Below are 17,017 nucleotides of genomic sequence, written 5' to 3'. Positions count from 1 at the left end.
AATGGAGTGCTCTCAACATGCAGACACACAGTATCATGCCGGAGCTCATTCTCCATCTTTGTTTGTTCTTGTGTCTCATGCAGCTTCGTCCAATTTTTCTTCATTCTTATCCTTTTTTCATTGCATTTCTTTTGTGCATTTCTTGATATTTAGCAAACAGTTCAAAATTGCCTCACGGGACTTGACTTGAAATATGCCTCACAAGCATGCAGACATATTTTCAGCCTATATATAGAAAATAATAGCGATGTGATCCCTTGTTGATTCTGTGGATGTATTTTCTTCTCACATCCCGTCACCAGAAAGGTCAGCTTTCCTGCAGCTAGCAAGGATTCAATGAACCCTTTGAACCCACAGTGTTCACCTGCTACCATAAAATACAAAGTATTTGTATAGTATAGTTGTACGAAAATGTGTCCTGAGCACAGGGTGTGTCTTTTTCAGCTTTCCCTTGTTTCCTTTAGCCTGCACAGCCCAAATTTATCCACCCTCTCCCAGCTGCTTCTCATTTGGAGCAGGTTCTTGGGCTTTGGCATCGGGGTCGCGGTGTGACCTTTAAACCCACAACAGAGCCCTAAAGCCCAGGTGGAGGGGAACCAGAGCTGGAGGTGCTCCTGATTTTGGTCAACCCACTGAAAGGAGGCACTGTGACCGGCCCTTGGAGATATACGGCAGTGAACAAAATGGCCCCTGGGGGAAAGAGGAATATTCAGCCTGAAAGACCAACTCAGTGACTTTAACATGAACTTGTTGCAGCCTTGCCAAGTCAATAAGTAAGAGAACCTCTGGCATAAATAACTGATACATTTTTTAATTTGCCCGAATTGACCAAAATTAAACTACGTCAGGCTTCTGATTCTTCTGATTTCATGAAAGACATTGTTTATCTCTTTGTTACCAATACCTAGAGCTGGCAGATTTTATTTTCTTTGAGTAATCAAACCCATTTTAAATGTTTATGGAGGATTTCTGCAGGCTTCTATCTGTTTTATTTCTGGATAAGGAAACAAAGACTGAAGTTAATCTGTGGGTGCTAACCTACCCCCTAAAATCGGTTAAGCACCAACACATGGCCATAGATTAGCACGGTGTTATGGCAGGCAGGAGATTTAGAGGGGACATTATTAATGTAAAGTGGAAGCCCAGTAACACTTAAAATGAATACTGCCTGTCTATTGCATATTTGTCACTACACGGTTGAGCATCAGGGTCAAGCCAAAGGATCCATAGTAGCCATATTTCACTCAGGCTTATCTGCTATTTAAGTACAAAGAGAAGCTTACTAATTCTTACTTACTTACTCTTACTTAGCAAAGCAGAGAGGGCCAGCTGTACACAATGATCATTCTATTCTGTCCTTTTGTTTGTTGTCAGATCCAACTGACCGAACACCAATCCCTATTAGCAGATTTACTCTCTAAGGACCGTGAGGAGAGCCCAGAAAATCTGCACCACATAACAGCCAGAACAACCATAAGTCATTCATTAACATTAGAGTAGGGGTGGGGTTAAATTTTCAGCTAGGATTTAGTTTCACTCTAACAGAGCCTCTCAAAGGCTTACAGCTATTCTCTTGGCACTGCCCAAACAGCGTGCTTAAAACTTTTACAAGGCAAAGCTAAACGAATTAATGCAGAAACAATTGCTTTCAAGCCTCAAAGACAGAGGGACATGGGTTCAGGCTCAGTTTAAACAAATGTTCTATGTCAAATTAAGGCTATTAAGAATGTAGTGTTTGTAGAACAAAATCACATGGTTCTTAAACATGTGCTGGCGACATGCAGACACGCTGTGGTTATTTTCAACACCTCCTCTGACCCAAGCCTGTATGGTACAAGTATCATTTTGCTACTGTGAAAACGTCTATGTATCAGCCGTCTGCTCTCTGTTTCATTGCTAACATTTTTCTTTAGCATCATGCTCCATTCTCAAATGTCCATGGACTTCCTTAAACCACCAATTGAACCCTTCAAACCCTTTTTAATAAAATACAGTGCTTGAGCTAATGAGCACAGATCATAACAGACCCCCTGTAAGATTAATAAAATAAAAATAAAAATTTCCACCCCTACAGTCTACAAGCACATCCAACTGTAAACAAAAGACATCAACATGCCACAAGTACTGTACATTCAATGACTAATCACAATCAGTATGCAATAATGCTTAAGATCTACCCACCCAGATGCAGTCATCATGACATCTGCACATAAGCTCCCAACTTCTTTTCCACGGAGGATCATCCATGTCTTACATTGAATGAGGGTGTATCTCTCATCCTTGTTCCATCCTCACAAAAACAACAAGACCCAGCGCTGGCTGCCTTACAAATTTCATTTTGTGCCACCCCACTGTGCCCCGTCCTCAGACAGCTGGTGTTGTGGTGCTAAGGACCAGAGGACGGTGGTTGGTTCCTGGCCATGCCAAGCCCACCGCTGTGGCTCACGATCAAATAAACATTGCCAGGCAGGAAACTGTCTGTGCATAGCTGTTACTGATACCCTCTCTTGTCCAATAAGCTGTTGCTCTAGGGTTAGTTATGAAAGAACTACAGGCAACCACAATAAGATGGTGATAAATGCATCTATTGTGTGCTTAAACTATGAGAGCTGTGGGTTACGGGGCACACACAACATCTATGCAAACTATTGGTTTACATACCATGTAGATAAGATCTCTGAATGAACCCTGTGTGTGATAAAGGAGTGCAAATCATTAAAAATGCTGAGCTCAAGACTTAATCAATGTGATCCCCAAAACCCATTCTGACTAAATTTACCTGAGATTTCCTCTTCTTGCGGCTGAGGCTGCCAGTCCAGTCACTCAAGCGTCGGATGCGGTTTTTAATGGAACCTTTCTTGTGGAAGCCAAAATCTGGTCCAACCTGCTCCTGGTGCTGTTCCTGATCAGGGTACTGGTCTAGATCCTCACTCATGGTGTGGGCTTTGGGCCTTCGACATGGCAAGGTGTATGATGAGTATTGCCGGGCCTCTGGGCATTCTTCCTCCAAGGGAACATCCAGGACTGATGCAAAAGAGGCTCGGTGTGTCCGTCGACCTGGTGGAGGCTCCTGTAAACGGGAGGACAAGTCCTTGGCTGTGGGAAAGGTAGCAGCCATTGTGGAGTCTCTGTAGAGGTCTGTGATGGACAAAGGGGGACACTGCTCAGTGAAAGAGTCAAGTTGGTGGATGGGGGAGTGGACTAGTGTCCGGCTGGCAGAGCAGGGTTGGTCCTGCTCACACAGCTCTGTGCTGGGCCCCCAGGGAGAGTCATACCAGGAACCATCAGAGCTCAGTGAGCTTCCTTTACTGGTCCTGGCCGTGGAGGAGGTAGAGGCTGGTGGTGGACCACTGCGGTGGCTATCAGGTCTACTACCGCTGGAACCAGGCAGACTGGGGGTAGAGGCAGATTCCAGGTTGGGAGAGAACTTAAGGAGCTGGACAGGACCAGAAGCCTCGTCCAGCAGGAGGGCATTGCCTGAGGTGTTGGTGAACTCCACCCTGAGACTGCCATCCTTCTTGATCACCACCCGTGGGCTGCTCTGGTCTTCTAAAACCTCATGCTCATCACTGTGTCCATTCAGGGTGTGGCCATTGAGCTCTGCACCATATGGATTATCTTCATATTCATCTGACGTATGCCGCCTGTGTATACCACATCCAGGGGTCCGATGCCAGCGATGCTCACTTGGGCTGCCCCTCGCTCCCTTGGAGACATAGTCATAGTGACGAGTGGAGTAAGGCTGCCGGCTTTTAGGAGGAGAGAGACAGCCGCGGCCAACAGACCTGGCCTTGTACCCTGAGCCTCCTGGCGCATGTTTCCACCATGTATGGGGTGACAGAGCGTCGTCTTTGGCTGAACGGAGCTTCAGTGAGTATGGCTTCTGTTTTCCAGGGAAGACAAAGCTGGTGCCTTTGGGACCCTGGATGCTGTACTGGCTCTCTGAATTTCCCATCTCCTTCTGGAAAATAAAAATAAATAAGAAACTAAACCATACTGTCACCAGGATTATGCTGCTGGAAAATGAATAGTACTCACACAGGCAGTATAATATATATGACATGTATGACATAATGCTAGCTCATCAGAGACATAAAATTAACTTATTACTCATAAACAGTAATGGGTACACTCCCATAGACCACGCACATTATTGTTAAATTTGCAGTGGCTTTTTCCAGAATAAAACAGCAGCATGTCTAATATCTTCCTTATGCCCTTAGAAGAAAATAGCTGTAAGTAAATCTATCGCATCTGGTCATTATCCTGTAGGGTCTACCCCCCTCTCATTTTACTACATTCTTCCATTCTTTCTACAGAAATGTCAAGTGAGATGAACAGGCTTTAGGCTGTCATGGTTGTTATGTGTGATGGAGTTCAGGACAATGAAAAAAATCACTTCCAGACTGTCCACAACACTCTTACATTAGTGACGGGAAGCCGTGACCAGACAGACATTTCATTACATGGCTGATGCTATAGCACATAAACTACTGGGACAACTGCTGTCAGTAGGAAACAGTACTGCATCGTATGCTGTCTGTGAAGTGATTACATAATAGGTCCAGCTAAGATTTAACACCTTTACCCATCTCCAGGTCTTTGAATTAGCAAAAGTAGATTAGGAACTAGAAACAAACCTCTCTGCAAAATGTGGCATGGATTTAACACCTTTTTTTAAAACAGTTAACACAGACAAAGACCTCTAGATAAAAGCAATGTCTCCAACATGTACTAAATAAAGACTAAGAGGAAATGTTTTTTTAATTTCAGCAAAAGATATAATAAAGCAAAATCATATCGCCCCGCAACCTGTATATGAGGCATGATTATATTTTAGCCACAGTTCTCACTCACCTGTCTCAAAGTCTCTTCTCAGATTGTTATTTGCACGGTTCCCTCCGCCTCATTTCTCACAATAAACTCTTTCCTTTGTCGTCTGGCTCATCTGAAACAGAGAGAGAGAGAAGTTGACTGAGTTTAGTCTCTTTGCACACAGCACTGCAATTTACTCCATGTAATGAGCTCCATGTTTGATAACAGGTGTGCCAGTTAAAGAGTAGACCTAATCCCCAGGATTTGGGAGAAGACTTGGTAAATACACACTACTTGTTTCTCAGTGAGATAAACAAAGCCACTAAAAACAGAAATAAGGCTCCACCAGCATCTGAGAGATTGTCTTACTTTTGGTAATTTGAGATTTTCTGTATCTGCAAAAAAAAACATTGTTCATGTTGGCAGGGTTGCAGAAATGGTTCAGCCAATGTACCAGAGATGAAAATATTTCTTCACAAAAACTATGCCATGCTATACAATAAGTAACAGGTCCAACAAACTTCAACCAAGTTCCCAGTGGTATCACATCAACCAAGCTTTGCACTGAGTCAGTACAGTAGAGTAGTGCCACCCTGGCGATACAGTATGACTAGTTTAAAAATTCACTCCACCCCTCCAAATCTAACTCTCCTCAATCAGCCATCCAAACCAAACATTAGTCGCATTTTTCCACCTCCCCACAAGTAAATGACGTCGTCTTTGATCGGGGTTGGGAAAGTTTTTCAAAGCCGGCTACAGTTTACCCGTCTGTTTATTTTTAAACCTTGGAATCCTAGCTTGCTCCTTTTTTTCACTCGTCACCGCCAAATTTGTCCGGGGGCAGGATCCAAAACCAGAAACGGCTGAGGAGCACTCTTTGTGGAGGCACCGGGCATCTTCCGAGAAGCAGTCTGACTCCGTCTTGTATGTGTGTAATATAACCCACTTACATGTATGTAGCTCAAACTCCCAGGAAGGCTTTCAAATAGTGCTAACTCCACTAAGCCTCGCAGCACACGTACAGCATGTGTAGGGTTACAGTGTAAACAGCCCACTGCCAAAAGCCCTAACCTTCAGGATTAAGTGATCTGCAGCATTAAGAGTTGATCTGCTCCTGCTTCGATGTACCTTGACTGTGAGGTGAGATTAAATAGTGTGACTGAATAAATGGACTACTGTAAAAGAGTGTGCTGTGTGTTTAATACATGAAGTTGAGGAGGAAATTCCAGGGGACTTGAACGATTTGAGTGTGAAGCACGTGAGGCACTAGATCCTGAAGTTCAAGGACGGGGCAAAGATGCAGGCTAATGTTACAACAAAAAAAACAAAAAAAAAATCAAACATCACAAGGAGCCACACAAGGAAATAATTCCCTCCTTCAAACTGTTTAGAATGTGTGTGAAAAAGTAGTTGGGTGGAAATTTGTTGCTGGAGACATGTAGACCTGGTACTGAACTTGAACCATCACTCTGAGCTGATCAGAGGATTAACCAAACGCTTGCTTCATTCGTCATGAGTTAGAAGGCGAGTTACAGGGAGTAGATGTTGAATAAAAGCAATACAGACACTGAGAGATGGCCTAGGTACTATGACCCTGAACCCACTCACATGGGCCATTTTCTGCTAGAAACAAAAACAATTTCCAGCATTGTCATGCATGGTTCCCTGGGCAAAGGGTACTTATACATGGTAACTTCAACTTGACTAGTCTCTGAACACCTGGGTCAACTTCATCAACTTAGAAAACTGTGGTAAAACCATCTAAGTTACTCAATTTCTACATACCAAATTTTTATATCCCATATCTAAATTGGGCATGCACAATGTCACCAGTTAGCATCACTAGTTTGCAGTGAGGCATGGCAAGCAGGTGAAAAATATTTTGCTTTTTGTTAGTTTCTTTTGCATCTGGAGACTCAAATGTTCAGGGTAAAATGTTTTGGAGTCTCTGCACATGAATGAGGAGTAACTAAACAAAGCTCAGAGGTAAACACCTAGAAAGCAGCTGCTGACAACACCGGGAGTCGGCATAAAGCCGCTTGTCAAACTTGTCACAATGCGTGCTTTCTTTTAACGCTACTACTGACGCTTTTCTTGTAAAGTTTATTCAGGCAGAGCAGGGCTGCTAGTATGAAAGGCTTAAAGGCGTGCCAACACACAAACCTAAAGACACACACGTTTGCCTTCTGTTGCAAATTGAACCAGAGTATTGTGCGACTGTTTTGGGAGAACAACAAGACAAGTCTTCCTTTTAGCTGCAACCACTGCGCTCACTCTGAACCCTCCCTCCCTCTTCCCCTTCAATCCTCTCGTCAATAGCCTTCCTACAGGCCATCTGCTCAGGGGCCAAGGGACCACTGCCACCCCAACACTCCTCGACACACCCTGTGACCTGGCATTCTTCTCCTGCTGCCCCGGAATGACTCCCACGTAAGCTCCATGTTTAGTCTGGCACTGTGTGTGTCTTGGGTCTGGAGCTCAGGATAATGGTGAGGAATGGGCCACACCTCGGCATGGTATAAACACAGTAGGTACATGAAGGCAGCGTGTTAAGGGAATAACTGTCTTTTTCCTTTAGGAAGACCACCGTGCATCTGTGGAACAAGAGTCTGGAGATCTATGCTTTCTTCTGACTCTCTTGTCCTTGAATCTAAACTTGAGGAACAAAGCTGGAGGAACAAACTATTGACACAGCAGTGTGAAACACAGGGCAATCCTCCAGAGAGCTAAGCCACACTGTAAGATCATGATGCTGTTAGTGCAGTTTTTCACACTACTACAGTACGTTCAAGATAAAAGTACAGTCTTGGCAGACTTTTTCTAAGAGCACATAGAGCAGCTGAAAATATAGGCCAACCATACTGCACAATCCTTATTTAACATGTGATTCTGACAGAAGAAATCATATGTCAGCAATGCAAATGACAGAGAAAAAAAAATAAAATATATCCCATTGCAACATAAAGTACCAACAAGGTTTTATTTTTGAATTATTATGCTGTCAAACTAGGTACTATGAGGTCATTTTTTATTTGTAGTGACTGCTACAACAATCACACCGCTTTCCTCCTGTCAAATCACAGCCCATGGGACTTGTCTCTTATCACTTTCCTCCGGCACCGTGACAACTGAGCTCTTAAAGGAGCAGTGCACTTAAAGCTTCAGATGCATCTTAAATTAAAACTTATGCAAAGCAACCCACAAGTTCTTTCAGTAGAAAAACAACAACAGGAAGTAAAGAAGAAGAGAAAACAGTGTTATTGGAGCCAAAGACCAGGCCATCCCCCGCTGAGTTTTTGTCATATGAACCAGATTTAAAGTATCCTGCGGTTGTTTGCTTATGAAGAGAATATCTATCTATGAATCACTCGCTGAAAGCCCACATTACTGTGCGGTGAATACAGCCAGAGCCACCAAACATCCATCAAAGTGCTTGTTAAGTGTCTTTTGGAGTTTTTCATTATACATTTAGAAGCTCTGTGCCTGGCTCCTGACCAAAAATGACATGGCAGCCTTCTGAAAGATTTATACACGTATGCCACTGCCATTCCACAGTGATGCCAAGAAAATGAAAATGTTTCCAAACACGTTCATACAATGTGCTCCCACCGAGCAAGCAACCACCAACTTAAGCAGGACTTTAGACTAGGTGGGAAGTTTGTCTTGTGACAGACATAAAACTGCTGACAACCGTGAAACAAACAGCAGTAAAAGTGATAAAGTCAGAGATTATTAAAGGTCATTATGTACATACTTCATTTACAAGGCTGTGTTGCTGAAGGCTTGAAAAGAAAGGAAGGCCATAAACTTGAGATAAAAACTAAAGTCCAACTGCTATCTACTGGATACAGCTGGAAAATAAAAACAACACTCGCACATGCAAACACACAGTGTAACCAACACCTGTACATCTCAACAGTAGGAAACACAATACAACCTCTTCACCCCAGCCTGCTCTTAATCCAGTAAATAGGAGAAACAAAGGGAGAGGAAGATAAAACACAGAGCCCATAACATCCCTTACCTCTGTGGCCCGAGCTTTAATCTAAAAGCTCTTTGAAGAGCTTGCAAAAGGAGAAATCTAGCTGGTGTTCTCTGATCTCAAAGTGGATTCTCCCTGTGAAGGCTCGTTGAGTCTTAAAGCAACATACGCACACCGCATCTGACTCAACCACCCAGGCACACTGGAAGACACGTGGAAAATCCCTCCCGGCTTCGAAGCGGCAGCGAATCACAATCCTCCCGGGGCAACCCTGGGTAACGGAGCGCCAAGAGGAAAAGCAGGAGAGTGGGGAGGAAAAAGTGGAAAGTTCTCAACAGAAGAGCTCTCTCAGAAAGAGAGGTAACGATGTTTTAAGGCTCTCATCCATTAAGAGTCTCCACTGAAAAGAGGCTCCACTTCTCCACAGAGTTGTTTTTCCTATATCCTGCTTTTCCGTTGGCTAAGAGGAGGATGCAGGGCTTGTTACAGCCAAGGCGGTTTTCCATAGCTGTTTGAGGCGATTGGGCGAGACAAGCAGGCGTATAATGGCTGCAGTACTGCCTGGGAGGCAGTGGGGAGGGCGCAATGACTGGAGCTCTTGTCTGACCCTAAATACCACAATGACCCCAGGAGGAGGCCAGGGAGGCAGCCAGCTACTGGGGAGACAGAAAGAGTGTGTGTGCATATGTGTGTGTATGAGTCAGTATGAGCCAGAGAATAAGAAGAAAAGTACAGTGAATGAAGACAGGGGCTTGGTTTTATAAAGAGCAGGGCCAAAGAGGAAATTACAGAAGAGGAAACAGAGTTAGCAACATGGCTAATCTCTCTGAAAGTTTCCAGGGGCCAGAGGGTCGAAATGTGCATCTCATTTTGAGAAGCTAATTAAAACGCAAGAAAAAAGAGTCAAAATTTTCCCTGGTATTACAATTTCTTGAGAGATGCACTTGAAATGTTGTGACTAAGCCGTATCCCAGTGGAGACGAACTTGAGACCGCCGTCGGTCTAAAAACACATGCATGCCTCCATTTGTCTATGGTTCACATAGCTGTGGTCACACAGTCAAACTGGACCTATTCAGAAAGCCACACCAGAACACGGCACAGCATTTGAACTGGACGAAGCGTGCCAGACTGTTCCCAAAGCTGCTCACAATCCAGTTGTTTATTTCAGAGGAGCTAGGTGAACATTATAGTAGATTTCAAATGGAAAACATGAGAGTCTATGTGACTGTGTTCTTCTCTGGAAATTCATCATAGTCTGAAAAGCTATTCAAAGTCATGTCCATGCCACGCTGCATGAGCAGATGTGGAATAGTCTTCCATCAGCCTGCTGCTTGACATGGAGACATCAGCTCTGGGACACAATATCAGCCAGCGTTCACTGGGGCTAAACAACATTGTTAACAACACAATAGTCCTCGTGGCCTATTCGGAGCTCCTCACAAAGCCCTTTGTCGGGCTGTAGATGGAGGCAGCTAAAAGGTTGGTCAACAACGTGCCCAGAGAGAGGCTTGAAAAGAGAGAGGCACTGAGAAAGAAAAGAGAAGGCAGGGAGGAGCGCTGTGATGCATATTCAGACAGAGCAGGTGCTGGGTCTAATTCCATCCGGCCAAATGATCTGACCTCTAATTAAGATCAATTAAGGCCACAACAAGCTCTCCGGAGCCAAATCCAATCTCTCTATATATAAGCTCTGGGCAACTGACTCATGCACAGACATCAATGTTACGTCCATTTACATGTTTTTAGCTGCTGAGCTAATGCTTGCTTTGGTAGTGGAAGCTAAAGGTCACATTGCACTACATCATGATAATGACATAACTAAAGAAGATACTGATACATCGTACTCTGCCCATGTGTCTGCTTTACTCAGATGGTAACCAATGCAGCACAGGAAATACAGGAAAAAGGCGTATCTAACAAGATTTTACATGGAGGAAATGGGGAGTACTATTGTTGCATGGGGTGACACGGAGTTTGAGTAGTTTATCAGCAGAGCTTTGCCTTGGGATAAAGCTTTAAAAGACCCAAAATCCCCACTGATATTGAGTTCTAAGATGACCCCAGATGGCCTCTCTGTCTCTGTGCAACAATGGCAACGTGACAAAATCCATGTCCGTCACAGAAATACTCTCCGCCAATTCACGAACACAAATACTGCAGTTAAACCAACATTAGGTCCTAAAGCAACTTTAATGATGGCAGATAGTTAAAGGTAAAAGTGCCTTAAGGTTTAAAAAGCTCAGAGCATTTATATAGTCTTTGTGTTTCCAAGACTCATACTTTTCTTAATCTGAGACAGAGACAGTTGTTTTTTTAATCACAAATTTTTTTGTGCAAAAATGCTGGAGCAATTGCTAACTAAATCAATTAGGTAGTTGAAAGCCAATTAATCTACAATATCTTTGATAATCATTAAGTAAAAACTTGCAGGTTCCAGCCTCTAAAATGTGAAGATTTTCTAATTTTCGATGACCGTGCATTGAATAGGCCTACCTTTTAATGTTAACCAGACAAAGCAAGCCAGTTTAAGATGTCGCATTGGGTTCTGAGAAATGCTAACAGGCATTTTTATATTTCATTAGTAACTAAACACTTAATCAAAAATATAACTGATGGATTTATCAGTAATGACAATAATCTTAGGTTGCAGCCCCATTTCAGCCCTACTACCAAAATAACATGAAATAAATATGAGCTTTATTTCACCATGTTTTGAAGAGAACTTAAAGCATTAAATGGAGACCAAATGTTAATGCATCCAGCTCAGTGGCTGCAAACACCTCTGATGGATTAATTACATTAATGTACTTAGAGAGCACCTTAACTTTCATGTAAATGATGCTTTTTATGAGGCGTAAATTATGTCACATTAAATCTAAGACAAATCACTTTCAATAATCCATCTTTGATGAAAAGAAGTGACACTGGTTGAGCGATGCTCATGGGACCAAAGCTGATGGATGGGGTGGAGGAAGAGAGTTGGGGGGTGGGAAGTCAGTGGGAGAAATATGAGTTTTCAGTCGGGATGCTAATACTTAATGTCTCCCTCCTAAACAGCGTGATGGAGCCACTCTCATAGCTGGAGGCCGTTTATGGTTTGATGCCATTGATTATCCTGCTCACTAGGGACTGCAGCAAGCGGCAAGTTGTGAACAAAATGTCTGCTGGGAGGGAATAAAATGATCTTAATTGCTCATTTTAGAAAAGATTAGTGCACCACCACAGCCAGAAAACATGGATTTTAAATATCTAGGGTCTAGAATGCATTAGAAATTTAACTAGAGGGTCAGAGGAACTGAGGGGTGTGGACTGATGGAATTCATTTAAGCTGGGATGCTTTCAGGGTCAGGGTGAAAGGTCAAGTCTTTTGTTTGGTGGTTGGCTTCCACACTCAAACCCACTCCACATATTTAACAGTTCAGCTCCATGGTTAATCAAAGACAAAAATATATATATTACCCTGATAAAAACTGCTACCTTGATTTAAAGTCTTCCCTGTTGAGAAGTTTCTTTTTTTATTTTCCAAAATTACACACTCCTGCAAGTTTAACAAAACACAACAAAAATGCAAAAGTGCAAAACTCAAATCAGGAAAATATCTAACGTTTAAAATGTTTTTCTCATATTTTGTGACAGTCTAAAGGTCAACCCTCCCACTAATTATCCTCTATTCCTCCTCGTCTGCCTCTTAATCCTTCTGTCTCATACAGTGAAATCTCTATTTTCTGCCAGCCTCCCCTGCTGTCAACTCAGTTCATTTTCTACTGCTTTTACAGCTCCTGTCAGACTTGACAGCCCAAAACACAGAGAGTCTGACACCGACTTTAAATCAACCAGTATATGTCGGCAAATACAGGCTCTCTGCTAACAAAAGAGGGATGATGTGTGCCTGCGTGTGTCGAGACAGCGTGTGTACGAGAGGACAACACCAGAGGGTTTTTGCTCTCTGCTGACAGGTCCAGTGTAGAAATCAAAGAAATCAAAAATGAGAAATTTGGTGTAAACAGCTTCTGATGCTTTGTTTAGAGGAGACACTGACTCAGAACATCCTCAAGGGGGTGTCAGCATCCATCTGCTGTGTGCTTGTGTGTGTGTATGTGTGTGTGTGTGTGTGTGTGTGTGTGTGTGTGTGTGTGTGTGTGTGTGTGTGTGTGTGCATAGGCGCCTGAGCAATGGATCAAGTGGAGCAAATGCATCCCCATTATTCAATTAGGGAGAGCAAAATTATGGTTTTGCTAACCCACTTTTTGTCTTCTTAAAAATAAACGTATCATCATATAGTCCCCGCAATTAGGTGATTATATTTAGGCAGCCTATGTCAATGATCATTTTTCTATTTTCAGCAACTGACAAAAACAAGTAAAAAAAAGAAAATCACATATTTTTGGACCACCTTTTGAGTACGTTCAGTCGACCCCGTTGTTGATGGTTTGCCACACCATGCTTTGGCTGTCAATCACAGTCTGATAACCCACACAGGAGTCTGACTGTTCACAAAGGTGAGAAACCTGCCATTTAGCTTAACTGCGATCATTGACTGAAAAGAGAACATAGGAAAAGATAGCCTAGTGTATGTTGAATGAACCTGCTTGGTACATTGACTCCAGCCAAACTTTAATTAGCGAAAAGTGCCAAACTGATTTTAGTAAATTTTAGCTAACTTAACCAGCCCGCTCACCTACATTAGCTCGCTGACAGGACAAGATTCGGCTGTGGATATGGGATGTTCGAAAGGAGCCAAATCAGAGTCGGCTCTTTTAAGTGTAAGGTGGCTATTAACAGGGCTGCCAGCTCACACACATTGACCATGAGACTCATGCAATAGACAATTTTCACACACTCTCACGCCACACCTCCATTTTCTCACACAGTGAAAAGCAAATTCATAATATGATGATTACATTGTGGTGTGAAAAGAGGACACTGACAGCGCACAGACAGACAAGACAGAGCATCACATCACAACAGCAGCAGCGTGCAGCAGCAAATTATTCAGCCCATCAGAGAGAAAGCAAGAAATATACACAAATCTATTATATTGTAATTTATTCTCATGCATGCTGCTCAGAGTAATCTCAGTCAGTAGCTCTCCTAGCAGCAGCACAGTGTCTCTCCCTCTCCTCTTGTGCCGTAAATATGAAATAGCCATTCTACTAATAATTATTTCCAGTCCTGATCCATCCAATATATACTGTTCTTGATGCATTCTTGGTTTTTATAGCACCCTCAATTTAACTAATCTAGACTAGTGCAGGTGGCCGTTTCTTGATTTAGCTAATCCAAGAGGTTAGGTGGTCTAGAAATGCAGGAATTTTGTTTTAAATTAAAATATTGTTTTTTTCTGGGGGAGGAATCTAAGACTCCTCCACCAATTATGTATCTTTGCAAGTTTGCTCCCCCATTTTAAAACATAACCAGGCACCCATGTGTGTGTGCATGTCCGCTTTTACGTGTGGATTTTTTGAGTGGCAGAGGGAGGAATAGGTTAACGGCTCTGACAAAAAGATGGAGTGTGTGTACGTGTGTGAGATATAGCAAACAGCTGGAAAACTGCAGGTGCAAATCAGCTTTCCATCAGCTTCTCTCCTAATTAAGCAGCTTAATGGGCAGTGGGAAGGTCATTTTGAGGGTTAACTCTGCGAAAGAAAAAGACATAAACACATGCACACCAGCAGCATGTTCTTGAACTTATTCCAGAGCTACAGTATCTGGATTTCAGACTGACTTGATATTGCCACAATTTAGCTGCATTGATTTTTTTTTTTTTGTGAAAACAGTATATTCTCACACAGACATCACTCATAGCAGAGCTAAAGCAGAGTAAGCTTTAAAAGCCCCTGTCTTCAAGATGCAAAGCTATATTGAAAATGCCTGGAGCTGCTGGTAAAAGTAATAGAATCAGTGACAGGCTGTGCATGTGAAACACAAGGAACCGGAGTCTTTAGCAGCCACAGGTCAGATAAGAGACCCTGAGGCTGCTGGGAAAAACAAACGCACACCAAGCCCTGCCCAGGAAGACAGGGCAGAGCGCGACAGCTTCCTCGTTCAAAGAGAAGGGAGAGATACTTAATTAATCTCCCCGCCGATAAGAGATGGGGAAAAGAAAAGTGCCTTTGAGGTGGAGAGAAGGGGAAAAGACCAGCGACATTAGCTGTTAACCTTCAGGAAGGTCGGTTTGAATCCTAGGCACCATCAAAAAGACGAAACCTTTTTCATCTCATCAACTTTTTTCCAAGGTTCACAGTGACTTTGTATATTCTATGCATTGGATGTGAATGCCTGCATAATACGCCTGTACTAAGCCTGTTCGCAAACTGTATTATCTCCACTGAAATTGACTGTGGCTGCCCTTTGTGCGCTGCAGTATAATCTGTCACACGCTACGTGGTGTGAGCTCCAGTGATTAATACGATCAGCCCTCAACTCACTCACTCACTCATTACCATAGCAATAGCCACTGTAGTGTGCTGCGGCAGTCATGTGAGACATATTCCAAGCTCCCTAAGGTGATCCATCAGAGATCATTGACCATTGCGGTACAGTATCAGTCACACAGACAGAGCCAGCTGCTGGAGGTCAAACAGAATCACCAGAGGTTTCAGGGAAACAATGAGGTACTGGGGATTTGGGAGCAGGTAGACGCGTGCACGTACAGTAATCGATGTTACCATACTGGAAGTCACACGTACACATTCAAAACAGACACACTTGCAGCATCAATCACTGGACTCAACAGGAAAGAAAAACCTATTGAGGGAGCAGAAATCGATTCATCGGCAATTTGAAAAGGACAAAGCGAATCGCTCAAACTGCCCCAGACGTGAGATAGCATAATAAAAGCTGCTCCTTCTAACCAAAATGACAAGCGGCAGGTGAATACAGCTCTATCTGGGGTAGTAGGGCAAACAACCATGTCTGGCTTTGTCCCACCAGACACACACACACACACACACACACAAACAGAAACACTCAAACCACACACACACCTGCTAAGCTGGCAGATACTGCTGCAAGGGAGGGCCAAACAGTCTGCATCCAGATGCTCTGTGGATATGTATGTGTGAGTGTGTGTGTGGGGAGGGAGGAGGAGGAGAGGGGGGTCAGGTCGGGGCTCTTCATCCCATCCATCACTGCCACAGACATGCATTAATCCCTCTCTGCATTCTTGAGGAGCTCTGACGCCAGAGGGAGTTTGCCCTTGTGGCCTCCCCCCACCCTGGGTGTAGAGCACCACTCATGGCCCCTGGAGGCAGCTTTGCCCGCTGCAAGTCCAAAACTTTATTCAGAAATCTGTTGGCACTGTGTGAGCTGATGACTCACTGACGTGTGATTTAAGCTTGGAAAGCCAGAGGACAGGTTGATGCTAATGGATATGGTAATTCAAATGTTACCTCCCTATTGCCAAGGCGAGCCATATGTTCATGGTAAACTAGCACTCCAACTGGCAATGTCTCTCCTTTTATGGCCTATTAAGGGCCAAAGTGTAGATTACAGTCAGGCCAAACAGAGCATAAGTCACTCAGCTGGCTCTGATTGAATTCATTGTTCTCTTGACCGTCTGACTGATAACACAAGTAAGTGACCTAGAAAACAAACCAATGAAAATAAATAGGTGAGACATACGGCAATGTCCAGGTCATAGTAATTGTTTGTGCTTGCTCAGCACTTTCACCGCCATTCACATATCACAGTCACATCCGCTAAAGCCTTAAACAAACTGACAGTGAAAGCCAAGATGATGCTTTAAGTCAATTATAGGTGGTTATGCTAGTCTGGGCCTGTCTGGTTGGTTTGCTCATCATGATCAAGGTTAAGAAAGATAACAAAGAAGCTTTTGCTCAGCTAGCCATTAAGGGCCATTACCTAAGGCAATTACAGTCTATATTAAAGCCTCTCTTTTACCACATTGGCAGGTCTGAAAGATTGCTTCTCTTAAGTGCTCAGGACGGATGTTACCTGTGGAGAACTGTCGTCATCAAACATGGCAGCTCCTTCAATGTGGCGCATAAATTGTCCGGTTTTCTTTCTGTCTGAATAAATACACCTTGCACTTTGTGAGATAATTGAGTCCAAATTGACTTACCGGTAAGGTTTTCATGTAGCAAACCTTTCTTTGCCTGTTCTTAATATAATGATCTGCTTTATTCTGCCTTGTTTCAAAGTAGTGACAACTTAAATAAATGCCTGAAACTGAACTACAAACAGGTAGCATTATCCC

General features: G+C 43.3%; 1 protein-coding gene across 3 annotated transcripts in view; it reads right to left on the bottom strand.

Annotated features, from left to right (window-relative positions):
• Positions 1 to 17,017, bottom strand: part of tiam2a (TIAM Rac1 associated GEF 2a) — a 92,258-nt gene that overhangs the window by 44,103 nt on the left and 31,138 nt on the right. For 2 of the 3 annotated variants that reach the window (XM_044374656.1, XM_044374655.1), the window contains exons 2-4: positions 4,858 to 4,948; positions 2,780 to 3,961; positions 2,662 to 2,688 (exon numbers count right to left, since the gene is read on the bottom strand). In XM_044374656.1, the coding sequence (XP_044230591.1) occupies positions 2,662 to 2,688; positions 2,780 to 3,955 (1,203 nt within the window). In that variant the 5' untranslated portion in view covers positions 3,956 to 3,961; positions 4,858 to 4,948. The remainder of the gene's footprint in view (positions 1 to 2,661; positions 2,689 to 2,779; positions 3,962 to 4,857; positions 4,949 to 17,017) is intronic. The other variant, XM_044374657.1, reaches the window with a different exon arrangement.

Source organism: Thunnus albacares, chromosome 15 (genome assembly GCF_914725855.1).
Source record: "Thunnus albacares chromosome 15, fThuAlb1.1, whole genome shotgun sequence".
NCBI lineage: Eukaryota > Metazoa > Chordata > Actinopteri > Scombriformes > Scombridae > Thunnus > Thunnus albacares.
Note: the sequence above shows the minus strand (reverse complement) of the source record. Positions and strands in the feature narration are given on the sequence as shown.